Below are 27949 nucleotides of genomic sequence, written 5' to 3' on the forward strand. Positions count from 1 at the left end.
AATAGCCCTTACACAGCCTGGAGGTGTGTTGGGCCATTGTCCTGTTGAAAAACAAATTATAGCCCCACTAAGTGCAAACCAGATGGAATGGTGTATTGCTGTAGAATACTGTGGTAGCCATACTGCTTAGGAGTGCTTTGGATTCTAAATAAATCACAGACGGTGTCACTAGTAAATCACCACCACACCATCAAACCTCCTCCATGCTTCACGGTGGAACCACACATGCGGATATCATCTGTTCACCTACTCTGCCTACTCCTAAAATTTTGACTCATCAGATCAAAGGACAGATTTCCACCGGTCTAATGTCCATTGCTCATATTTATAAGCCCAAGCAAGTCTCTTATTCTTATTGGTGTCCTGTTGTAGTCCCGTAGGGCGATGAACAATTGGTCCAGCATCGTTGAGATTAGGGGAGGGTTTGGCCGAGGTAGGCTGTCATTTTAAAATAAGAATTTGTTTTTAACTGACTTGCCTAGTTAAATTAAGTTTAAAAAAAAGTAAATAGTGGTTTCTTTGCAGCAATTCGACCATGAAGGCCTGATTCATTTATTTGGGCTACAATATGAGATGCAGTTAACTCTAACAAACTTATCCTCTGCAGCAGAGGTAACTCTTGGTCTTCCTTTCCCATGGCAGTCCTCATGAGAGCCAGTTTCATCATGGTGCTTGATGTTTTTTTTTCGATTTCACTTGACTGACCTTCAAGTCTTAAAGTAATGATGGACCGTTGTTTCTCTTTGCTTATTTGAGCTATTCTTGCCATAATATGGACTTGGTATTTTTTATCAAATATGGCTGTCTTCTGTATAACACCCCTACCTTGTCACAACACAACTGATTTGTTCATGCGTATTTAAGAAGGAAAGAAATTCCACAAATTAACTTTTAACAATGCACACTTTTAGCAAAGTACAGGTGATTAACTCATGAAGCTGGTTGAGAAAATGCCAAGAGTGTGCAAAGCTGTCATCAAGGAAATGTGTGACTACTTTGAAGAATCTCAAATATAACACATTTTAATTTGTTGAACACTTTTTTTGTTACTACTATGTTATTTTATAGTTTTCATGTCTTCACAATTTTTCAACAGTGTAGAAAATAGTAAAAAGAAATAAAACCCTTGAATGAGTAGGTGTGTCCAAACTTTTGCCTGGTACTGCAGATATATAAATATATATTATGATTAAAAATCAAATAGCAAAATTATGCTTGGTATGACCTTCTTAATTAAAACAATTCCACATAGCAGTAGAAAACTGTGGCTGGCCGAGAGTGCGTTTACCTCCTCTAACCTTATTCTCATTTTGACTCTACTGTTACAATATCTTAATTAAATTCACTGCTTGGCACACTATACTTTACAATGACGTCTACAAGCCAAAGCTCCTGACCTTGAAAAATAACACTGTGGACAGGACTTGATAAAAATGTTACAGGACAAAGGAACAGTTCAAGCAATAAAACTATTTTACAGGCTTGGGGATAGCTACCATAATTCAATTTTAGCAAGAGTCGATAATGTCCTCCTTCTAAAGATTTTGAAAGATTTGAGTATAACTACAGAACCAATTTACCTTGAATTTGTGTGCGCACGTACATTTGTGCATGCGTATAAGTGTACATGCATGCGTGTGTGTCCATGCATGCTCGCGTTCATTGGTGTTTGTCTATTTGTGCTGCGTATGTGGAGATGGAGTGCCATATCGCTCCAGGTCTCCAGTGAGAGTGTGTCTAATGAGGCCTACTGTAGACCTTCTGCTTCCCACCTCTCCTCTCAACCTCCTTCCACCTGTGCCTGTATTTCAGCTGAGTTATGCATTGCAGTGTAGTGCAGGCTGTGTAGTGTGTGTGTGTGTTGTGTGTGTATGAGGTATAAGGTAAGGGAACAGCCTTTATTTGAATGCAATTGATCCCCAACCTGAAGAACATACAAATACCTATGCGTGATAAAAGCATGTAAATAGACATATACTGTACTTTGTTTCTAAGGTGACCTTTTAAAAGCTAGAAACTCATTTACCTTAACATATTTGCAATGATCAGGTGTCTGATTGTGAGGCCATTTGAATGTATTGCGTGCCGTTCACTTTTACAAGTGTTGTGTAAACTGTAGCTATAGGCACCCTGCTCCTCTGTATTCATTTATTGCTGAGAGCGATTGAAAGTAATAGAGTGCATTTCCTGTCTAGAGAGAGTTGCTGTTGCTGAGCTGAGCCCAGTCAGTTGCATCTGGCTCACTGTAATCAAACCAGTCACAGTGGATGATGGTCAATGATTGCTCTCAAATTGGCTCCCGTTCACACATACAGCAGCATTTTATTTTTATCAGACACCTGTAATAGTTCTGAGGCTATCATGGAGATATTCCTGTGTGTCCCAAATGGCTCCCTATTCCCTACGTAGTGCACTACTTTTGACCAGAGCCCTATGGGCACTATGTGGAAAAAAGGGGGGCATTTGGGATGAAACCGTGGCGAGGCAGTTATAGTACCATGAAGATGGATGGTAGTCATTTACCGGGGTTGTGTCTTTGCATTATCTTGCTACATTCACCGTGTTTGATTGCTCATAGAAAATGTATCATGTTAAATTCACAGCTTCTTCCCCTCGCTTGCGGCCTCTTCAAACACAAACATTTTCTCTCAGCTATTACCAGATGTTTTTACTTGTTGGCACAATAAGGGGATTTTGTTGCCAGTGTTGGTGCAATAGTGTTATAGCTCTGTGTTATTTGTTTCTGTTTACTTCAAAATTACTGTCTCTCATGTGACACAAGACTAGTGGAGTCTGACCACCAGGCTCTGTCTGTGAGTGAGTGCTGTTGTGGTAACACATGAGTGGATAGTGTGTGTGTGTATGTGTGTGCGTGGGTGGGTGTGTGCATGCTTGCATGTGTGTGTGTGTATATATCTGTGTGTGTGTGTGTTGGTACGTATCTCTGTGTGCTTATATGTATGCGTGTGTTTGTGTAAATACGTACGTGAGTGACTGGCCGTCACACCTGAGATTCCAGGAGATAGGTAGTGGTGCGTATGTGGTTGTCACCGCTAGTGGATGTTTACATCGCAGCTGCAGACACAGCATGGTTACTGATGGTTAAGGATGCAACCCTGCGCTCCAGCTAATTGACCCAATCAGAGATGTCACAGACATAGGAGGGAGAACACTTTAAATCAACACTTTAAGAGAGCTTTCATGCATCAGTGAATGCTCTTGAACCCACCAACTACAGCAGCTCGACTTTATTGCATGGAGTGAAATCCATTGAGGATGTGCAAAACATTGAGTGGGTGTAACTAAACATGCATTATTGCAATTTCACCTTTGGTAGCCCTTTCTACTCACAGCCCTTGTCATTACATATACGGGCTGGAAATGTCAGATTCAGTCATTGATAATCACCTAAATTGGAACGCAGTGGCTGTACAGTAACATGCTATACATACATGATGTCAGAGCTCAGGTTCTTCGCTTCACAGCGCTGTATGGGTTTTGACTGATAGCTGCCATTAAAAACTTCAGCACCTCGTGCAACAAGCAGATGCGCCCATCCCTCATGAAAATTGGGCTACTTTTGCACATTTGTTGTTGTCTATGTGAGGGAAATGCTGTAAATTGAGAGGAGTCGTTGTGTTCTGAAAGATGAGACGTAGAGGATTATAATAAATACCACTTTGATGTCTTACAAGCAAACCACACACCCATGAGTACAAATGTGAATTGAACATTTCCATGTTTGAAAGGTCATGTCATATACAGTATCAACATTTATGATCACTATATTTGATCCACCGTTACAAGGATGACATGCATTATACCCTGGGTTGTCCTGAACAGAATGAGCCTATGTTTGTCATATTGTGAAGACAGTTAGCTGGGGAACGCGCTCTTGAATGCACTCATGACTCCGTTCTATGCACACCAAAATGTATCTGAAGTTCCGTTTGAAAGCCTAACACTGTAAGATCATATTTTATAACATAGCTAGCCATGTTGACGGTAGAATAAACTTTCAAATGATGCCCACCTGACCCAGATTGTGATTTATAAAGGAATGTTTTTGGATTTCGTAAACAAAAACAGTCATTGTGTGATGGTGGGGATGCAAGGCTGTGTTCTAAACAAAAACTACTAAAGTGTGCTTGCTTCAGTTCCTCGATGGTAAAGCTAGGAGAGCTAAAAGAAAGCACCTTATAGTTGAAGGCTCTTTCCTTGAGTCATAAAAGTGCATTGAAATTACTTAGGAACTGTGCACAGTTCGGAGAGGTGTCTGGCCACTTGGTGACACCAGTTAGGACCCCTCACTCCAACACTTGTAATCATTTTTTTCTTACCTACTCCAAAATGTCTATTAATATTATTATTATGTTACAGAATGTATCCAGAGTATATTCTTATTATGTTATTCGCAGATGCTGTGAATAGTAGGTCTACAGCAAATGTAAAATGCACATAAAATAATCAGTGCAATGTTTGGATTAAGTCTTGTGTCATGTGAAGTGTTGTGTCCTCACCTTTGGTCTGATCATTACCCCATGATCTCCAAAGTTTTCTCTTTGAATTGCTACAATGTTCATGCATATGCTTTGTAGGGCTATTCTGTTAGAAACATCTACACTTGGCCCTATCCATGCGTGTAAGGTGTTGAAGTCAACACACCTAATCATTTATTTTCTTTCTATCAGCCGCTGGACTACGAAACGAAGAAGGCCTACACCTTCAAGGTAGATGCATCCAACGCCCACCTGGACCCGCGGTTCCACAGCTTAGGAGCCTTTAAAGACACGGCCACAGTGAAGATTAACGTCCTGGATGTAGATGAGCCTCCAGTGTTCACTAAGCCCTCCTATGAGATGGATGTGTACGAGGACTCACCTGTAGGTGACATCATCGGAGCAGTCACCGCCCAGGATCTGGATGCTAGCAACAGCCCTGTCAGGTAAAGTAAAAACTGTTGTTATGGTTTAGGGAATATCATGAGGAGCTAGAAGACCTTGGGAGGCACTGTAAGATCTTTGTTCCTGGTCTACACTAACCTGATTCAACAACAATAAAGCCCAAACTCTCTTTATCTCTAGCAGTCTACCTCTAACTAGCAGCAGTCCTGTCAAGTAAAGTTACACCTTTTATTATGGTTTAAGAAATAGGATGAGTAACTATAGGACCTTGGGTGGTGCTGTAACACTATGTTAATTACTCCTCAGCCTGGGGGACTCCCATTTTGCAACTTACAGACTTTATTGTTCGAGCTGAACAATGCTAACTACTCAACTAACAATAAATCCCAAACAGGGCTGGGTAGGTTACTTTCTAATTGCAATCTGTTACAGTTACTAGTGACCTATCAATTAAGTAACTTTGGGATTACCAGAACTCAGTAATATGATTACTTTCAGTTACTTTTAGATTACTCTCCCCTTAAGAGCCATTAGAAGAACACAAAACAAATATTACCAGTTGATCAACATCTTTTGCAGGATAAATCAATGTTAGAAGTTAACACAGCTGGCAATAAATGGAGGTTTTACTTCATGGGTTGGTTATGTAGGCTTTTTCTAACCCATTGCTTTCTACAACAGATAATACAATTAGGCTTCGTTGGTGACACTTTGATATCTCAATAATTTGCAGCTGTTTAAGTCTATAAAAAGTGTGTGAGTTTGAGCATGTGTTTGTTAGGCTTATGTTTATTTTTTTTCAGCTGCACTCGTGGTCTTCTTGAAATAAACACATTTTTTACAGTATAATACCACAGAAGAGTTTAGACGGGAGGAACTCTATAGCTGTGATCCACACCATGCAGCAGTTGCAAGAGCGCATTTTATACTGGCTGTCCACTGGTCACAAAAACAAGATACCTACTGTATCAATCATTGTTTTTGTGACCAGTGGACAGCCAGTATAAAATGCGCTCTTGCAACAGCCGCATAGTGTGGATCGCAGCTATGGATTGCAGCTATGCAATTGGGTTAAAATATATATATACACTACCATTCAAAAGTTTGGGGTCACGTAGAAATGTCCTTGTTTTTTAAAGAATAGCATTTTTTTGGTCCATTGAAATAACATCAAATTGATCATAAATACAGTGTAGACATTGTCAATGTTGTAAATTACTATTGTAGCTGGAAATGGCAGATTTTTAATGGAATATCTTCATAGGCGTTGTTAGAGTTGCGTCAACTCGAATCTGGTATCAGGATAAATATGACAATGAGTCACTGATTGTATGCTATGTATTTTTTATTAGCTAAGCAATAAGTGGTAAATGCAATTTTCGTATATACGGGCTCTCTGCCCCACCTCACAGGGCAAACAGAGAACTAACTTGTTCTTGACAAAGATATTATAAATATACTCTGACAGAAATAGTTCCTGCTTCCGAGCCGGCCTGTCAGAGTAGAGACTGGGCGTGGCTTAGACTCACCCAGCCTATCGTTGATTGTTGTCGTACGAGCTGGTACCAGCCCCCGGGTGCTCCAGTTGATATATGTAACTGTTGCTGTGTCGAGTATCTATGCGCTCATTCCCTAGATACCGTTTTCACATATCTGTTTTTTGTTATTGTTAAGTTTGAGTTCTAACAAAAAACAGTCTGTGGTTTGTTACATTACGTTCTTTCTGTATGTGTCCGTTTTTATGTTATTCTGTATTTTTCCATCATGAGAAAGGCCCATGGCCCTGAAACTGTTAACAATGTTTCAAGTCAGCTATGTTGCATAACACATACATACATCCACACAAGTCAACAGCAGATAATATTAAATCACATATATGGTAACGGGCTATAGTAAATAACACAGAATCATCATAGCGTACAGAGGCCTATTATCAGAGGCCAACCATCACGCCTGTGTTCCAACGGCACGTTGAAGAGGCGACTCTGGGATGCTGGTCTTCTTGGCAGAGTTTCTCTATCCTGTGTCTGTGTTCTTTTGCCCATATTAATCATTTATTTTTATTGGCCAGTCAGAGATATGGCTTTTTCTTTGCAACTCTGCCATGAAGGCCAGCATCCCTTAGTCGCCTCTTCACTGTTGACGTTGAGACTAGTGTTTTGTGTGTGCTATTTAATGAAGCTGCCAGTGAGGACTGGCGTCTGTTTCTCAAACTAGACACTCTAATGTACTTGCCCTCTTGCTCAGCTGTGTACCGGGGCCTCCCACTCCTCTTTCTATTCTGGTTAGAGCCCGTTTATGCTGTTCTGTGAAGGGAGTAGTACACAGCATTGTACGAGATCTTCAGTTTCTTTGCAATTTCTTGCATGGAATAGCATTCATTTCTCAGAACAAGAATAGACTGACGAGTTTTATAGAAATTGCTTTGTTTCTAGCCATTTTGAGCCTGTAATCGAACCCACAAATGCTGATGCTCCAGATACTCAACTAGTCTAAAGAAGGCCAGTTGTATTGCTTCTTTAATAATCAGTTCAACAGTTTTCAGCTGGGCTAAGATAATTGCAAAAGGATTTTCTAAAGATCAATTAGGCTTTTAAAATGATAAAATTGGATTACCTAACACAACATGCCATTGGAACACAGGAGTGATGATTGCTGATAATAGGCCTCTGTACGCCTGTGTAGATATTCCATTAAAAATCAGCCGTTTCCAGCTACAATACTCATTTACAACATTAACAATGTCTACACTGTATTTCTGATCAATTTGATGTTATTTTAATGGACAAAAAAAATGCTTTTCTTTAAAAACAATTACATTTCGAAATGACCCCAAACTTTTGAACAGTAGTGTACATCTGTGAATAGCCATCCACAACAATCCCAATCCGTAAGGCGCAACAAGCTAACTGAGAGAGCAGCAGTGTGATTCAATGAGCTATGTAAATAATAAGTGATATCCGTATCGCACGTATAGGCTACACCACTGCTATCGCCCTAACCTCGAAGTGTTATTGAAATTGGATCATCCATGGATGTCATCAGCAGTCAAACCATTGAAAGACATGGCTTGGACTGTAGCTTACAAAATACTATTCCTGTTATTTTCCTCTGATCCATCAAATGCATTTGGTGTGTCTCTGACTTGTGGTCATATTCCTTCAGGCGGAATAAAAAAGTTGTGCCTTTTTTCAATGCTGCTTTGAACTTCATTGAAAAGGATTAGGATTACAGTGATTTCAAGAATTTTTACTTTATCAGGTACATATAACAGGTTGCATGTAATGTGGTACTCCCCAACCCTGAGCCCAAACACTCTCTAGCTCTCTCTCTATCTCGCTCTGTTTCTTGCAAATAGCATTTCAAATAAAAATCTTAGCACAGAGAGTACAGTAGAAGACAATTGAGTGTCTCGTGCACTCAATGGATGGATGGAAACAGAGTGCATTGTTAAAAAATGTATGAGGGGTATTTTGCTTTGTAGTCTTATTTCTGTTCAGACAGATTGCTTTTAGTTCTACAGTGATGATTTTCAAGGATGTACTCTTCAGTGGTTGCACAAGACACAAATGGCAAAAAATAGCCTGTTGCATCCAAGAAAGTATTTGTTTTAATATGAATATTTAATCTCGTAAAATACAATAGAATAGGCGAGGTAAAGATTTGTAGAACAAAAAGCCTTTGCTCTCAGTTGTTTTGATTTTTCACTTTGTCTTGAGTGTGTTTAATTATTCAGAAACTCCAAAGTTGACATTGTTCGTTTTCATGCCGTCAGAAAAGAACTCCAAAACAATAGTACCAATGACTTATCATGCATAGCGAATCACAATTTTAGAGTTTCGCCTCCACAAACTCCCACTATTCTGTGGTGCATCACCAAGTTATATTTAACTGAAGGGAAGAGCAAGCATGAAAACTGCATTTTATCATTACTCCAACCATCAACTGAAAGTTCAGATGACTCTGAGGGATTTGTGCAACCTTTTCTGACATTACCAGAGATCACGGACATCTGAAAGCATTGTGAAAGGAAGTGGTGCAGCATCCAGTGCCCCACCTTGGCTGTAAACTCTCAGCCTCCTCCATCATACTCTATCACAAGAAATGCCTTCATGGCTTTCTCAATAGTGGCTTGATAGAGGCGAACATTCGCTCTAACCACTAGGCTACCCTGCCGCCCCAACTGCTCTTGTTTGAGGCTCAGGACGTACATCAATGCCAATGGGTTGAACAGAGAAAGTTTTGCAGTTCACAGTGAACACTGCATAGATGTGCTGAATTCAGTGCTATATCACTCTCAATCACCAGTGTGATGCTGAACTATAAAATGTGCTATCTATGGTCCTGAACAGTGTCTAGAGCTGTTCATGTTGCTCAACAGCGAGTTGAGCTGTCCAGGTGCTGAAAAGTAGACTGACACACTGGAGTCTATCAGTGGCTTTTCATTGCAGTGAAATTGTCAGCTTTGCTTATTTTTGTTCACTCAGTCATTCCATTGACAGACTACAAACTTATGTTAGATACTCACAATTAAGTATTTATGAAAGCTGTTGGCGTGTTTTTTATTGATAAGGTTTTCTTTATTAAAATGGGACTGGAGCACAATGGCTCCCGAGTGGCGCAGCAGTCTAAGGCTCTCAATCTCAATGCTAGATGTGTCACTACAGACCCTGGTTTGATCCCGGGCTGTATCACAACCGGCCGTCCCATAAGGCGCACAATTGGCCCAGTGTCGTATGTGTTAGGAGAGGGTTTGGCCGAGGTAGGCTGTAATGGTAAAATAAGATTTTGTTCTTAACTGACTTGCGTAGTTCAAATCAAATCAAACTTTATTTGTCACATGCGCCAAATACAACACGTCAACCGTGAAATGCTTACTTACAAGCCCTTTAACCAACAGTGCAGTTCAAGAAGAGTTAAGAAAATATTTACCAAATAAACTAAAGTAAAAAACGAATAAAGAATAATAATAAATAGTTGAATAAAAGTTAAATAAAAAATAAAAACAAATGATTATTTGCATTTTTCCATAGCATATTTTTCTTGTCAAATGCAATATTAAATTCATATCAAATTCAAGACTGGTGGTGTCTTTTGGAAACATGATATGTATTCCTTTTGAAGTAATGCCATATTTGCACACTAACAATTACAAAGGATATCTCAAAAGTAGCATTTCAGAAGGGAGATTGTTTAAAAAAAAAATAGACAGGTTGAGATTCAACTAGAAAAATATGGTCATGCCCTAAGGATGAATTTACAAGCATTCTTCCCTTTGAACCAGTGATCAGAGTTCTAGTGTAATATTCATCAAAGAAAGTAGGCCTAACACTGAACGGTTCTGGCTAGATCAAGTCTACTTCAAGGCTTTCAACTAAACAGGGTTAAAGAGAGTGCTAGGATAATTGGATGTTTGACTATAAAACCTGTTATCTGGTTAGAACAGGTTCTGCACGTATCAGACATGATGACAAACAGATATGATTCAGGCCAAACTGCCTTTTTTGAAGCTGTTGGAGAACTGTCCTACCAATATATAACATTACTAAGCACAGTATAGGGCCATACAAAGAGTACCAAGTTTACAGAAAGAATATTTGAGAAAGACATTGTTTAGGTCCAAGTCGACCACGTTGCAATAACCGGAAGACAAACCATTGGCTGAACATATCAATTTTGCCATGCAGCAACATCAATAACAAATGCCTCTTTAGGAATGAACAAATGCCTCTTCAATAACTAACAAAAGCCTCTTTAGTAATCAACAAATGCCTCTTTGGTTTGAAAACGATACGTTGATCAGCTTGCATCTTTGTGGTAACGTTGTGTAGCCTACATCTTAATGATGATGCTGCTTTCAGTGGTCCTTAACCCTTATTGAAAGTACATGTCTAGAGCAATGTTTCTTTAAAAGACTGTGCATTTTCTGGACTCTATTTGTGTCACTCTAAAAAAATATTTAGTCAGCATAACCAAGACACATGCACCACCGTAACTCAATTGTGATGCATGTTGCTTAGCACAGCCCATTTTGTGGAAATGCCCTCAGTGTATGAGTAATAAACATTACCTCTCTGTGTCTCAAATGAAACCCTATTCCTTATATAGTGTATTACATTTGACCAGGGCCCATAGGGAGACATAGGGAATATGGTGCAGTTTGGGATGCAACCCCTGGCTGAATATATTACACCTAATTCCATACATTTGCCCATGGGGGAAATGAATTCCTTGCTACCCCCATGTGGGAAATTGCCTAATTTACCAAATGTTTTATTAGGTATTCCATCGACTGGAAGAGTGACCTGGACAGCTACTTTGACATTGATCCAGTGGAGGGAACGATTTCCACAAACGAAATACTGGACAGAGAACATATCGCCCAGCACAATATCACCATTGTGGCCACCAAACTTAGTAAGTATGTGACAACAGATAGATCACGATTCATGCAGGTATCACTGCCGCCTTTGTCTTTGAAATCTGTGTGACAGATTTAAGGAGGTTTTAATCAAGTCAGTAGTCAATCTCATTTTGTTTGAGTCGTTTATTGGTAACCGTAAAGCATGATGGCTCCCCCGGAGCTTGTTTGATCAAGACATTGTTTCCTCTGGCCGTACCCACCTTAACTGTCTCTGAAACTCTCTCTCTGTCCGTCTCTTCATTCTTTACCCTCTCTACCTTTTAATGCTCTACCTTAAAAATGTTTTTAACTGCCTTCCAATTCAAGGTTTCTTATTCATGATATTTTAAAGAGATTCTCTGGTACTTTTGTATATGTTTTAGCCAGTAGATGTGAAAGTAGAGTTCACGAGCCAAAAATGATCGCCAATAAATTGCGTACTACGTCACATACTGTATGTGCAGATATGTGCATTGCGTCATTGCTCTCTCGCTCTGCTGTGTATGCATCTTGCTAGATGTCACTCAAATGGCGAGGGGCTGAAGATCATTGGCTGAAACTCGAATTGCTTGGGTAATTGCTAGGGGGCTGGCCCATGTGGGGGAAAATGGAGGGAAAACGGTGCCGTACAGCTTCCAGAAAACATTCTCTTTTAAACTAGGGATGTCGTGGCTTATTGAGGTAAAACATTAATTCTGAAAATAGATTTGGCATAAATGAACTACACACTGACACATCCAGCCCAAAGCGGGAGGTTTAAAAAAATACTTTCTAGTCGGCAAAGTTCCAGAGCATGTCTTTAAGGTCAAAATGTTCTTGCTTGAATGATCTTATGTTGACAATGATGAAGAAAGTCTATGTTTTCAGTCACGTCACATAAAAAGAGGTATATATATTAATGATGGAGAGCCCTGCAGTGTTGATTTAAGAGTTCATTTACACTCACTGTGAATTTAAGACCTGCCATCAGACTAATTATATATTTTTATGAAGAAAAGTGGAGTAAATTTCCAGATAAATAAGCAAATCCATCGTCATCAAGTCATAAAATCTGCTAAGAGCCATCAAAGTCATTATCTGGGAGGCAGGCTGGTGCTCAATCAAAATTATCCACGCTGTATATTCATTAGAACGGACTGTAAAATAAGGGCCCTTAAAAGTTGAGCTGCTTTTATCGCCTTGGAAACTGGCATTAGTCACTTCGCGGTGGGTGGCGATGAAATTCTAATTTATGTTTCTGGAGTCATTGGAGTAATGGAGGGATGGAGTGGAGTGATGGAGAGGTGGATGGATGGATGGAGAGATATGGGTGGGGGAATGTGGGGGTGATGGAGGCTCAGCCATCATACTCAACATGTGAATCAGCGATTGGGGCTCATGGGATATCCTTTTTGCACACATACCTCTCACATCCCTCCATCCTCCTTTCCCCGTTCACCTGTCAGACTCAAAATACAACAACATACCTGGTGAAGACGGCATGTTACTTTCAGTCTTCCAATGCTTCACATGCCGAATAAGCCGTTGAAGCTGTATCAACATTTCTGGAGTAGCCTTTCCACCGGCACCTCCACTGCAGCCCTTGTTTGTTTTTGTTGCCTTGACGAACTTGCCGTAAACCCTTCCCCACATTTGTGAAAAAGTATTTGGGTCGGACCCCAGCGTCTCCACAATCTCGCTCCATGAATTGGCATGCTGGTCTTCATATAATGCATGGCTAGAATTGTAGAGGTGCAGGTACTTCTGCACCTCCTCGTCAATCAATGCTTGAAGTTGTCGTTCATAATCTTAAATGCACACTGAGTTTCAGGCTGAATCATGAGGAAGAAACTTGCATACCCCTACAGTTGACCAATCATGGACAAAGGGGCGTAGACCTCGGCTCCTGAACATTGGCTGTCCTTGATTTTAAAAAATGGTCTGCCCAAACAAAGTCCAAAACGAACAAAAGCATCACTCTTCCGAACTGTTTCAGCTGGGAAGATTCAGGCACCTTTATTCCCCTCACTAACACACCTACATCCACCTAGCATTCCCCTCTGAGGACCTAACTTCCTAGAGAGGCCGTTTACTTGTGAGCGGAATACACTTGTGTCCAGTGTTTATAGGAAACATAACGGTGTTGGATGCTATAGAATGCCTGGACACTTGGCGTCCATTATAGATATACCTGGGCTCTCTCTGGGACTACAGTTTTGTATCTCCAAACATTTGACTTTAGATCAGTTGTGAGACCTTAGAGCCTGACAGAGCGTTTTACAGTGGCTCCTGTAATGGCCGGTATGGGCCCTGTGTGATTGTTCTTAGATGTGTGTCTGTGTGCTCTGTTTTGTTATGTTCCCACTATGTGGATTAAAATCGGATTGGAGGCCAAACATGCATGAGGGGCTCGCAGTGATAACAAATTATTACAGTACCAGTCAAAAGTTTGGACACACCTACTCATTCAAGGGTTTTTCTTTATCTTACTATTTTCTACATTGTAGAATAATAGAGAAAACATCAAAACTATGAAATAACACATATGGAATCATGTAGTAACCAAAAAAGTGTTAAACAAATCCTAATATATTTTCTATTTGAGATCCTTCAAAGTAGCCACCCTTTGCCTTGATGACAGCTTTGCACGCTCTTCGCATCCCAGGACACCGATCCCATAGAGGTTAAAGGAAATTATTTGTATATATTTGACATATTTTATGTTTATCTGACATAATATAATGGAATGTGCTAAAAACTAATGTACACATAAATAACTGCATTTCTATATGTTTTACACTGGTGGGGGAGAACCAAGATGGAGGCGCAGTGGATTCAACACAGTGCCCCCTGTATACCATCTAGTGTATATAAATCATTGGATAGGTTGAGGTTTCCCTTGCAGTTTCATGAATGATAGAAATACCATTTAGTGACCTCTATTTGATTATAAACACAGTCTATAATATAATAGGTCTACAACTCTTGATTCCTGGAAGGATACAATGCACCTTTCATAGAAAATAGTTCCTCATTGTTCTGTGTCAGAGGGCCAAGAGAAAACCAGAGGACCTTCAGAGAGAGAGAGAGAGAGAGAGAGAGAGAGAGAGAGAGAGAGAGAGAGAGAGAGAGAGAGAGAGAGAGAGAGAGAGAGAGAGAGAGAGAGAGAGAGAGAGAGAGAGAGAGAGAGAGAGAGAGAGAGAGAGAGAGAGAGAGAGATGTCCAACATTTCTGCCAGAGGAGTATCAGTGTTAGGGGTGGCGATCAGTGCGGAAAGCAGCAAATCCCATACTCAGTGTCATTTTTTTTCTGTGAGGAAGATTGCTTTTTCCATCAAGGTCGCACACAGGTCTCTGGCTGAGCCCTAGCTGCATCTTCAATTCCCCTGTGGAGGGGAGGAGGGCCATCCACCGCTCCCTTCCCTATAAGCCTGCACTGCAAGCATAGCCTATCCCCCCCACTTCAAATCCATAAAGTTTACCTTCACTTCTGCCTCTGAATACAAAGAAGACATTTCCCCCTTGTGCCATAGCTGTATAGAAATATTGTTTCAAAAGCAGAGATTCCGGTAACTGCTCCTCTAGGGAGTTTCGGCAATGTCATTAATATGTGACTTGCATTTCAACAGCAGTTTAAGCTGGAGCCCATAGCAGAAGTCTGAGGGAGAATGGTTTGCGCAATCTGTACACAACTAATGGGTAGAACCAAGTATAGCTATAAATGTTCAATCATACTGTGTTTATTGTTCATGGAATATAGTCTTCTGTTTTTAGAATACTGAAAGAAGAGATTTATTTTAAGGTATTGACATTGTATTTATTCTCCAACACATGGATACTTTTGAGGCATCTGAGAATCCTAAGACTGCAGTGCATTATACAACCACATGATGTCAGGGTTGTATAATCTAACACTCTGTTTTCCCTCTTCTTACACTAACTAACCGATAGGCAAGCACAATGAAACTCATTAACTAGAAGCATTTGTAATTGTTATGCTCATTGTTGTTTGTGTGATTTTACTCCTCAGATAGCCCAGTGCTGACCAGTAGAGTGGCTGTCACCATTCATGTACTGGATGTCAATGAATTTTCCCCTGAACTAGCCATCCCTTACGAGAGCTTTGTGTGTGAAAATGCCAAAGTAGGCCAGGTAAGTGAGTGTGTGTGTGTATATGAGTCCCAAAGGTTATGTCCCAAATGGCACCATATTTCCTATGTACTGCACTACTTTTGACCAGGGCCTACAGCGGTACAAAGAACCATTAAAAATTAATATTCAGCTGTGTGCAATATGCTTTAAAATGTTTATTTAAAACAAAATAAATCATATAAAACAAAAGCTCATTGCCATGCATATCACTGGTATCATTGTATCAGAGTTTTGCATAATGCTAAAACCATCTGCTTTATTTCAGCTAATGGAGGGGTTGGGCGTGCTTTGTTCATCAGCAAGCAAGTGTACATTCAGATGATTTATTTGGATGCAGGGGAGTCTCTGCATGTGCACATTGTAAACCACTCGTGCCTACAAATTAGCATATTAGCAAACATCTACATGCAGTCAGTGTGCCGACAGAGAGCTCCTTTGGGGATTTACCAAATAGCTAGAAAGACCTTTCCGTCACACACCAAAGATGCATTATCCTTACTTCCCACTGAGTACAAACTGGTTGAATCAATGTTGTTTCAAAGTAATTTGTCAACAAATTGTGATGTGGACTCTACTTAGATATTACATATGGATTTCAAAAAAGACAACGTGAACTGTGTTTTGAGGGTAAAATTTCAACCACGGTATCATGTCAACATGGTAACTAAATTTCAATCTAGAAAAACCTTGTATGAAATACATTTAATTTGTACCTTTAGAACAACATCAGATCTTTAACATTATATCCACTATCAGAAAAATAACAGTAGGCTCGGCAGCACCTTCTACTGGAGAATTGATATATCTACAGCTACCCTTTGGTCTCCCTTCCAGGAATTTAACCAAGCCCGGCTTAGCTATGATATCACTGACTATGACCGATGTGCTATAGTGAGAAGGATTGTTGAGAGATCACTTAAAAAACGAAATAGATTCACTATTGCTATTGAAGTCATTCCAAAAGGGTAGGTTTAACAGAGCAAATTCCATGTGACCATACTTTATCACTCATGTGTCATCAATGATAGTATTTAGACCAATATAGCACTAAGAATGTCATCAACAGCTATTGCTTCAATTCAACCTAAACCTAAAAATAGATAATCCAATAGGCCTAGGGTTTCAAGCTCTGGTTGATTTCAAATGTAATGATATTTAGTTATTTTGAATTGTGTTTGTTTGTCAACGCAACCAAATATCAACATTTGCAGGAGATGTATCTTCTGCTTGGATAGTTCCATCTGTGCCACTGGCTATAATTCCAGTTTTTCTACAAATGAATAATTGAAATGTTGGATTCAAGTCTCCATTTCAACCAAAAATCGAAGTTAAAGAATAGGACTAAATCATATCATTTTTAATACATTTAAAGTTTGATTTGATTTAGTCTTACTCTTTAACTTATATTTCTGGTTGATGGAGACATGAATCCAACATATCAATTATTCATTTGTAGACAGACTGGAATTAAAGCAGGCTAAGTCAGTGGCACAGATTGAACTATCAACACCAAAGATATATTTTGCTGATTTGACAACCAAACACAATTCTATATCATTTTTGAATTACACTAAATAGCCTATTAACTTGTCGACAAGTTAACAAATTATATGTTGTATTCATATCTCCAACTCAACCAAAAATACAAGTTTAAAGAATGGGATTAAGCCAGTGGCTCAGCTGAAACTATCCAAGCAGTAGATACATCTCCTTTAAATGTTTCTACTTCGTTGAGTTGTTAACCAAACACAATTCAATAATATAGCTGCAAGCAGCATTGCTGCATTGGTTCAAGCTGTGGACCCACTTTGACATCATCAGGACAAATTATAAACATTATAAACATTGCCCTAGGATAAGCTACTTACGCATTCCTGACCATGATTACCAATTAGCAGAACTCAAAATCATACAGATCATGCAATACTAATTTATTGTATTTTGGACAATTTTTTTATGACGTTGGCTACTTTTAAACAGAACCACTGGACAGATCGTCACCAAATGTAGTATCTATAGATGCACATCTTAAAACAATATGACAACTATGAGCCAAATAAGCTTGCATTAATGTGTTTTCCTGTCAAGCAGTGCCATGTGACCATACTTTACAGGTTAGCTAGATATATATCCCTGAGCATATGGCCAAATTTCATTATTCTGAGTCTAACAGATCAGGAGATATAAACATGTGCCTGTTATAGCACCACAGTATGGTTGATCTGAATGTGCTTAGATATGTTGAGTCTGGTTTGGTACATGTGTATAAAGTTTTGTTACAATACAAATATCCGTGTCAGAGTTATATGTATTTATGACCAAGACCACGCCCACGTCAATGTTTACTGATCAATAGCGGCCATGTTGCTTGAGATGCTATCCTGGAACCCCTAAAAAGCAATGTCAACATGTAGAATCGGGTTTCACGCAGCTTCGCTTGCTTGAACCCCTAATTGCTTTTGTATCACAGTAAACAGCTTAAAGTTAAGGCTATTTTACAAACGAATGTAACATTCAACCTTGAAATGAGTAACACATCCATGGCCACATTTTGAGGTTACTGTAATTATACATTTCGTCTTATGTAGCTAATCATATAAAGTCTGCATATTCAAGATAGCATGCATAAGTCGTCCCAGGTCTGTGTAGATCTTCACATTTGCAGTAATAATCTGCGTAGAATCTCAAACTGCATAGATCACTTGCACCACGTACTTTCAATGTATTCTGAACTGCAATCAAGGTAATTTGGTTCCACTATTAGATGAAGCACAGTGATAACACAATCTGTTATATAAATAAACAACATATCTGAAATTCTATTCCCATTTGAACTTTGCTGTGCTTTTAAATGATTGAAATTACAGTGATAGACATTTGGGTGACAACCAGAAATCTGACATTTTTTCCATTGGATTTTGGTTGTGCTTTTAGATGGCTGAAAGCATTGTGATTATACATTGGAAATTAAACACACTTTTTGAGTGGGTGACTATAGGTTAGAATTTCATTGATCAACGTCTCAACCAAGTATTACCCAATTATCCACATTGAAATGATGTGGTGTGCAGAGTGGGTTATGTCTTGCTCAATGAACCTTTATTTTAATTATATATTATTTACACATTTTTCAGATCTGGTGATTGCCACTTCTAATCTTGACCTCAACCCTACAACATTAGATCTAACTATTTTCAGGAACTCTAGTATTAACCATCGCCAAGATGTACCATTAACTTAACGTTCTTCTCCCTCGGAGAATAATATCCGTTTGGCTCCATGCTTTCCATACTAGTACTTTTAACAGGAAGATTCCGCCAGCTGCTACTCACAGCTGGTTGGTGATCTTCTCTTGTAAGCCATCATACCCTTCGATGATTAGCCCCCCTCAAATTGCCTGCCAAAGAACAGACAAAGCACTTACAGTGCAGTACAGGTATTCTGAAGCAAATCACACTGTGCAGCAGCAATGTATGTAGTTCTGTCTTTGAGCTGTTCTTGTCTATTGATGTTCTGTATTATGTCATTCTGTATTATGTTTCATGTTTTTTGTGGACCCCAGGAAGAGTAGCTGCTGCTTTTGCAACAGCTAATGGGGATCCTAATAAAATACCAAATACCAAAATACCAACCTCCCCTGAACAGTAAACCAGGGATGTATTCAGGTGAGAAAAACAAGAGATACATATTTCCATTTGAAAGCAGCAAGGAAGGCTATGCAGAAGGCATACAATATGACTTCTTTAAGCAGAGATGTTTGCCTTAGGACATACAACAATTTCAGGTGTAGACAATGCAGGATAAAGGTTCTGTTCCTTCACAGCTAATGGATTGTGACAACCACACTGTTTGTGTATTCTCAGTGAAATGGATTAAAAAGAGAAAATAAGAAATCTCTCTTATCAGAAACACAATTACATGTATCTGAATGCATTCTAAAATTAAGAGGGTAGAGTTTAGTGAAGCAAGGGGCTATCATCCCAAACTGAAGCCACACAGAGGAGAGCAGAGTAGATTAGGGAAGAGGAGTGTTTCGAGGCGAGGCAAGTAGAAGCGAAGAGAGGATGAGAGACGAGGCTAAACAACCTCCCATTGAGATCATAGCCCTGTGCATTGATCGACTGTGACAGGAATCCATTACCCCCTGTTGCCCTTAGACAAGTACAACACAACATAATTAGAATATGTGCATCTAGAAACAATGTTTAATTAATTTTCTCTTACGGATATGTCCCTGTTCAGGTCACACGAATGTATAGATCGCTTTGTGTCCAGGTTTTGGCCATTACACAGTGATAATAAAACAAGGCTTTATTGTTGCAAAGATTTAGATAAATAAAAACTGCATTCTTAATTTGATTTCAATTGTTTCTGTTGAATGGGGCATAGTGAGTCTATGATTCATTGTGTGTTCATGGGAGTGGTCAGGGGAATACAGTATGTTCACTCTGAGAAAAGGCTGCAGGGGGCATGTTTTTAATATTTTTGCCAGTCAAAGAAATATGTAGAAAAAAACTCCTTAATGTAACTTTATGAGTCACATAACTTAAAGTATAACCTAATGTCCCAACAGTGTGAGTGTATCGTATATAAAATAACTAGAAAAATATAAAACTACCTCTGTATATTAAAATTCCAAATGCATTTTGTAGCCGAGAACAAATCATTCATATTTCTCCCTCAGGAACATTTAAGGTAAATTAAAACCTGTTTCTTATACACAGAAACTAGGACAATCGCAAAACAGATTATTTGATGTGTTGGTAACTATCTACCTAAATATTTGTCGGAATGTTTCAATGAATCATCGTCATCATTAGTAAAAAATATTCTTAACCCGCACCTGTGATCCACCCTTTAATTAGTGGCTTTGTTTTCAGTCATATTTGGCCTAGCCAACCAGGAAAAAAATACTCATATTATCCACATGTAGATTGTAAGATTGTAAGATTCTCACAATGTAGATTGTGAGAAAAAAAAGGGGGTGGGGCAGTGTGCCAGTTTAATGTAAAAACTGTTTCTCTCTCAGGTAATTCAAACCTTCAGTGCAAAGGACCAGGATCTGCCTCAAAATGGTCATAAGTTCTCCTTCAAACCGTCAGAGAAGGACATCAACAACAAGAACTTCACTATCCGAGACTTTGGAAGTGAGTTATCTTGACCAGGTTTCTGACACTATGCCAGTGAGGAAGAAAAAGTAGTCCTGATAGTGAAGAATTATGATGACAGCATCTAACATATCTCTAGGTGATACAGTGCATCCATCATAACACCTGCAACAAGGTCACAGCCTTTAACCTTTAGACTTGTGTTGTGAGTAGCTTGTGTTTTTGTGAGGACCTGATATACAGTGTTATCTTACATATCCAAGCAAAATAATATATATTTCTAGACATTTTGTGCAGGAGCCATGGCCATTACCATCATTGGGAGTCAACTGTGTAATATAATTGATTTGTGATTATTATAAATGTAGAAAAATGTGTACTGTTGAGTCAATTCTATAGAATTGATGTTGTCATATAATATATTCTCAGAAAGGTATGGTGTCTCTTTCCAATGGGGATATTGTGAAACACAGCCTTGGATGTCTAACATGCAAAGGAGGGTAAAAACAAGTGTGACTGTGACCTATTGCAGTATGAAGCTGTGGAAACGAATGCATTTCTCAACCTTGAAGAGAGACCTGGCTTGAACCTCTGATCCAGTTTTACTTTTTGGACACAGCGTCTCACAGCTTTTTGCCCTGCCATCACATTGCCAACAGACACAATCGCCAGATACAGGGGTGAGATCTGATATGCAGGGACAAGGCATTTAAATCACCACTGGCGAAGTCTAGCAAAGCAGGAGAAAGGAGAAGAAATACAGATGGCATCCCAAATGGCACCCTTTTCCCTTTATGGTGCACTACTTTTGACCAGAGCCCATAGTCTGTGCATAAAATTGAAAGTATCTTTTGACACCTTGAACCCCTGTCAGGAAAAAGTCCCAGGCCTTGTCAGACGAACAAACCAATCCTGACAGGGGTCAGACAGTCTAGACACAGTGGACAGGTTTGGGGCTGGTCCAAGCTGACACATCGCCTCGTTCCTGAGAAACACTGTCCAGGTCTATTCCTCTGACCAACTTCACACCTGCGGCAGCACCAGCACCAGCCCCAACACCACCTTACTTTCTGAGTACATACTTACCTTACTCTTCTTTGCAGGCAATGTTAGCTGAATGAACAAAACCAAACAGTTTCCCAGAGCACTCAGTTGTAGGGGGTAAGGCTGCCATGTTGTCCCGTAGGCAGTTTAAATGTTTTTCTGAGGCAACATGCTGGCTGATGTAATGTCAGGTCGGCCTTGTTTATGACATGGGACAGTAAAACAACCAACTTACAACATTTCTGATGTAATTTCCAACAGGCACACATGCACAAGAAAACACAGGTTCATTGTCTCATTGTAATAGGTTAGTGTATCCCAAATAAGACTATTAACAGTGGCTGCTTCTTTGTTCCATATCCTTAATAAGACTATATTACTATTCAACCATAGTTAAACAACGGGTGTTTTGTTTATTTCTGTCCCAGATAACACAGCCGGGATAGTGACTCTGCAGAGCGGTTTTCGACGGCGTTCCCAGAAGATCTACTTCCTGCCCGTTGTAATCCAGGACAGCGGCTACCCCGTCCAAAGCAGCACAGGCATCCTGACCATCCGTGTGTGTGGCTGCGAGTCAGACGGATCACTCCTCACCTGCAGCGCAGAGGCCATCTTCCTCCCGGTGGGGCTGAGTACAGGGGCTCTGATAGCCATCCTCCTGTGCATTGTCATTCTACTAGGTGAGTAATTTATGCCTCATTCACTCCTCCTAGTGAGAATTGACTGTTATGCTGTTTATCCTTGTAAGGCCCACCCAGAGCATGAACCAACGTTCACAAAAACACTAACATACCCACAAAGCAGTGTCATAACTACCAGAATAACCACCACAACAGTCAGTGTATTGTCATTCTACTGGGTGAGTATTGAGTAATTTACTCTTGTGGTAGGTTCTACTAAATTATGACTGTGTAATTCTCCTGGTGGGGCATAGTACAGGGACTCTGATAAACCTTTTTCTGGGCATCGTTATCCCTAAAACAAAAAAACACATGCTTTAACATGAAATTTCACATGTGAAAACATATGTTTTTGGAGCACTTAAAAATTGCTAATATGTCACGTTTAGTTTCATGTTATTACATGTTGTTTTACATGTTGTCATGTTATCACATTAACTTCACACAAGTTCACATGTGAAATTCATGTGTTTTGCCTTAAGGGATTCTACTAGATGAGTCATTTACAGTAATGACTGTGTAACAGATCGGTGTTTGTCACTGTACAGACAACCCAGAAGAAAAACCCACATTAACATCACTTATGAAGGCTAGCCCTAACCCTAGCTGTAATGCAACCCTTACCCCTACAAGCTGACGAATCATAACCACTTGCCTTACTAAAACTATAGTATTGGTTGGTTTGGCCGGTGGCAAAAATAATTTAGCTCTCAGAGAAACTGATGCCACTGCCCGATAGATTAGCTCACACTGGCTATTTAGTTCACAGATGGGGCCGACAGATGTGACAGCTCAACTTCTAGCTCCTAATCAACTTTGCAGTATTTCCTTTTTTTCTGTGTTATTTCTGACATGATTAGCCTAGATTTTCTTTTGTGTTATTACATACAGATGGAATTTTGGGTGGGATATCAAAGCAAGGGTAACTCGCCAGCATTACAACAAGGAATACGAATTGGAATCTTTGTTCGCACCCCCCAGGGCAAGTGAATTAATCCAGCGGCTACTCCAAAGCACTGCCAGCGGAGAAGAGGGATTCAGAGTAGACGTTTTGTCAGGAGGCGTGCACACCATCCATCAATTCCAAGTATATTACTCAATAACGTTCAGTCTCTGGATAATAAAGTAGACAAGCTCAGGGCAAGGATCTCCGTCCAGAGAGACATCAAAGATTGTAACATACACTGTTTCACAGAAACACGGCTCTCTCGGGATATACTGTCCCCATCCATACAGCCAGCTGGGTTCTCAGTATACTGCGCAGACAGGAATAAAGAACTCTGAGAAGAAGAAAGGCAGGGGGGTATGTTTCATGATTACCTATTCATGGTGTAATTGTGATAACATGCAGAAACTCAAGTTATTTTGTTCACCTGACCTAGAATACTTCACAATCAAATGCCGACCGTATTACCTCCGAAGATAATTCTTATAGTCACAGCCGGTTATTTTCCCCCTCAAGCTGATACCACAACTGCCCTCAAAGAACTACACTAGAACTAAATCTGATAATGGTGCCGGAAGAAATGGCAGCAGTTTTACAGGCGCCCAACCAATTTTGCTATTATGTGGGTTTTTTTGCGTTATTTGTACCTTATTTTCTACATAATGTTTCTGCAACCGTATCTTACGGCAGAAAAGAGCTTCTGGATATCAAGACAGCAATCACTCACCTCGGATTAGAAAGATTTTCTCAACAACAAGCAAAGATTTTCTCAACAACAAGCAAGACTCACATGACATTCTCCAAATACCCGGCAGGTCCGACATTCCAGTTATTCGCAAGAGGAAGCGACGCAGGTACAAAGGATGAAGAGCCGGATGCCTCATCAGGACCCGCAGAATGCGAGTAGTAGAGCTGCCGTTACCGTCAACATTACTTGCCAATTTGCAATCATTGGACAATAAATTAGACGAGGTACGATCACGAACGGGACATAAAAAACTTACCGGAATCGTGGCTGAATGACGACATGGATATTTAGCTAGCGGGATATACGCTGCACCGGCAGGATAGAACAGCACACTCGGGTAAGACGAGGGGGGGGGGCGGTCTATACATATTTTTAAACAACAGCTGGAGCACGAAATCTAAGGGAGTCTCTAGATTTTGCTCGCCTGAAGTAGAGTATATTGTGATAAATTGCAGGCCACACTACTTGCCTAGAGAGTTCTCAGCTATACTTTTCGTGGCTGTTTATTTACCACCACAAACAGATGCTGGCACTAAGACCGCACTCAGTCAGCTGTATAAGGAAATAAGCAAACAGGAAACCACTCACCCAGAGGCAGCGCTCCTAGTGGCCGGAGACTTTAATGCAGGGAAACTAAAATAAATTCTACAAAATCTCTATCAACATGTTAAACAAACAAACAGAGGTAAAAAAAAATATAGATCACCTGTACTCCACACACAGAGATGCGTACAAAGCTCTCCCTCGCCCACCATTTGTTAAATCCGACCACAACTCTATCCTACTGATTCCTGCTTACAAGCAAAAATGAAAGCAGGAAGCACCAGTGAGTCGGTCTATACAAAATTGGTCAGATGAAGCAGATGCTAAACTACAGGACTGTTTCACTATCACAGACTGGAACATGTTCTGGGATTCTTCCGATGACATTGAGGAATACACCACATCAGTCACTGGCTTTATCAATAAGTGCATCGAGGACGTCATCCCCACAGTTACTGTACGTACATACCTTAACCAGAAGTCATGGATTACAGGCAACAATAGCACTGAGCTAAAGGGTAGAGCTGCAGCTTCCAAGGTGCAGAACTATAACCAGGAAGCTTTCAAGAAATCCCGCAATACCGTGCCAAGAACCATCAAACAGGCAAAGAGTCAATACAGGGCTTAGATTGAATCATGCTACACCGGCTCCGACACACCGGCTCCGACACTCGTAGGATGTGGCAGGGCTTGCAAAGTATTACAGAATACAATGGGCAGCACAGCCGCGAGCTGCCCAGTGACACGAGCCTACCAGAAGAGCTAAGTCACTTGTATGCTCGCTTCGAGGCAAGCAACACTGAGGCATGCATGAGAGCATCAGCTGTTCCGGACGACTGTGTGATCACGCTCTCCGTAGCCGAAGTGAGTAAGACCTTTAAGAGAGAGCTTCAAGTTCCTTTGTGTCCACATCAACAACAAACTAGAATGGTCCAAACACACCAAGACAGTCGTGAAGAGGGCACAACAAAGCCTGTTCCCCCTCAGGTTCTTCTGCTGCAACATTGAGAGTATACAGACTGTGAAATAGCTTTCACCAGACAGCTTCCACCCGGTTACGCACCTTAGATGCTGCTGCCCTATATCCATAGACTTGGAATCACTGGCCACTTAAGTACTGGAACACTAGTACCTTTAATAATATTTAAATCATGTTTACATAATTCTTTACTCATCTCATATGTATATACTGTATTCTAATCTACTGCATTTTAGTCAATGCAACTCCGACATTGCTTAATCAAATATTTCTGTATTTCTTACTTCCATTCTTTTACTTTTAGATGTATGTGTACAGTTGTGAATTGTTAGACACTACTGCACTGTTGGAGCTAGGAAATCAAGCATTTCGCTACACCCGCAATAACATCTGCTAAATATGTGTACAGTAAGTTACCAAAAAAAATTGATTTGATCTGCTCTCCAAATCATTGTGGTCCATTTAACAATGTTTTGTGAGAATATCCTCACAGACCTCGCAGATTTTTCGACGTGACAATTGGGAGCAGAATGAAGTGCCACTTCCTGTGTCTTGTTCAAGGGGCTAGGATTTAATTACAGAACAAGTATTAATGGAGTGCTGAGATATGAGCCTTGATGGATAGGAATGAGGGAGCTGAGCCTGAGCCCTCCCCTCCGAATTGGATTGACCTCTTAAAATATCATCCAATCCCATTGTCTCAGTACTTCTTGGTCACGGACTGATTTAAGCTTTAACTTGACCCTAAAGGTCAGGGCTGTAAAACTTGTCTTCAGAGTATTGTCTTAATTAAACTCATCCCACTTAAAGATAAGCTCATCTGCATTCATAGCAGCTTGTTTCCAGGGTGTGTGTGTGATGAACGGCAGTAAAAATGTGTAATTATTTTCCAGTGTTGGTCAAGTATGGCTGTGCCCGTGACCAATACAGAGTGGTCAAAAGGTTTTAAAATTACACTCACCCCCTCCATCACTGATGATTGTGGCTGAGGATTTGTTCATCAGCGGAATGCGAAGAGTCATGAGCCGCTCATGCATGCCATTAGGCAGTTCAGTCAAGCGAGTGGTCAGTGAAAAGAAGCCTGCACAAGCATAGTGTAGTGTATGGGAGCTTTGAGCTATCCTTGCCCACACATACTTGACGACTGGGATTCCTAATCCAGTGCAACCTTCCTCTGCCTTTCCAGATGTTTGGGAGATGGGACTCCTGTATCCGCCTGGTCAGCCAAATCAAATTGTATTTGTCACATACACATGGTTAGTGGATGTTAATGCGAGTGTATCAAAATGCTTGTGCTTCTAGTTCCGACCATGCAGTATTATCTAACAAGTAATCTAACCTAACAATTTCACAACAACTACCTTATATACACAAGTGTAAAGGAATGAATAAAAATATGTACATAAATATATATGAATGAGTGTTGGCCGAACAGCATAGGCAAGATGCAATAGATGGTATAGAGTACAGTATATACATATGAGATGGGTAACGTAAGGGTATGTAAACATGATATAAAGTGGCATTGTTTAATGTGGCTAGTGATACATTTATTACATCAAGATGCAGTAGATGCTATAGAGTACAGTATATACATATAAGATGAGTAAAGTAGGGTATGTAAATATTATATAAAGTGGCATTGTTTAAAGTGGCTAGTGAAACATTTATTACATCAATTTTTCCATTTTTAAAGTGGCTAGAGTTGAGTCAGTATGTTGGCAGCAGCCACTCAATGTTAGTGATGGCTGTTTAACAGTCTGATGGCCTTGACATAGAAGTTGTTTTTCAGTCTCTCGGTCCTCACTTTGATGCTGTGGGTACAACATCACCAATGCACTTGCTAATAAACTCGCTCACCAAAACAGCGCTTTCATCAATGTTGTTGTTCGACGCTATGCGGAACATATCTCAGTCCACGTGATTGAAGAAATCTTGAAGCGTGGAATCCGATTGGTTGGACCAGCATTGAACAGACCTGAGCATGGGTGCTTCCTGTTTTAGTTTCTGTCACAACAAAATGGAGTCGTGGTCAGCTTTTCCGAAAGGAGGGCAGGGGAGGGTCTTATATGCATTGCGAAAGTTATGATCCAGGGTTTTGTGTTGTTTTCAGATTAGCCTTGTTAAAATCCCCAGCTACAATAAACGCAGCCTCAGGATATGTGGTTTCCGGATTACATAGAGTCGAATGAAGTTCTTTCAGGGCCGTCGATTTGTCTGCTTGGGGAGGAATATACACGGCTGTGATTATGATTGAAGAGAATTTTCTTGGTAGATTATGCGGTCGGCATTTGATTGTTAATAATTCTAAGTCAGGTGAACAAAAGGACTTAACCTGTTAGAGCTCTAGGGGCGCTATTTCATTTTTGGATAAAAAACGTTCCCGTTTTAAGCGCGATATTTTGTCACGAAAAGATGCTCGACTATGCATATTCTTGACAGTTTTGGAAAGAAAACACTCTGA

General features: G+C 40.1%; 1 protein-coding gene across 1 annotated transcript in view; it reads left to right on the forward strand.

Moving 5' to 3' along the window:
• Positions 1–27949, forward strand: part of LOC110490017 (cadherin-12) — a 200358-nt gene that overhangs the window by 161879 nt on the left and 10530 nt on the right. The window contains exons 7-11 of the mRNA XM_021563093.3: positions 4692–4945; positions 11185–11321; positions 15316–15437; positions 20467–20584; positions 22018–22269. Of these exons, the coding sequence (XP_021418768.2) occupies positions 4692–4945; positions 11185–11321; positions 15316–15437; positions 20467–20584; positions 22018–22269 (883 nt within the window). The remainder of the gene's footprint in view (positions 1–4691; positions 4946–11184; positions 11322–15315; positions 15438–20466; positions 20585–22017; positions 22270–27949) is intronic.

This window comes from Oncorhynchus mykiss, chromosome 15, assembly GCF_057628025.1.
Source record: "Oncorhynchus mykiss isolate SJ-2025 chromosome 15, ASM5762802v1, whole genome shotgun sequence".
Classification (NCBI taxonomy): Eukaryota; Metazoa; Chordata; class Actinopteri; order Salmoniformes; family Salmonidae; genus Oncorhynchus; species Oncorhynchus mykiss.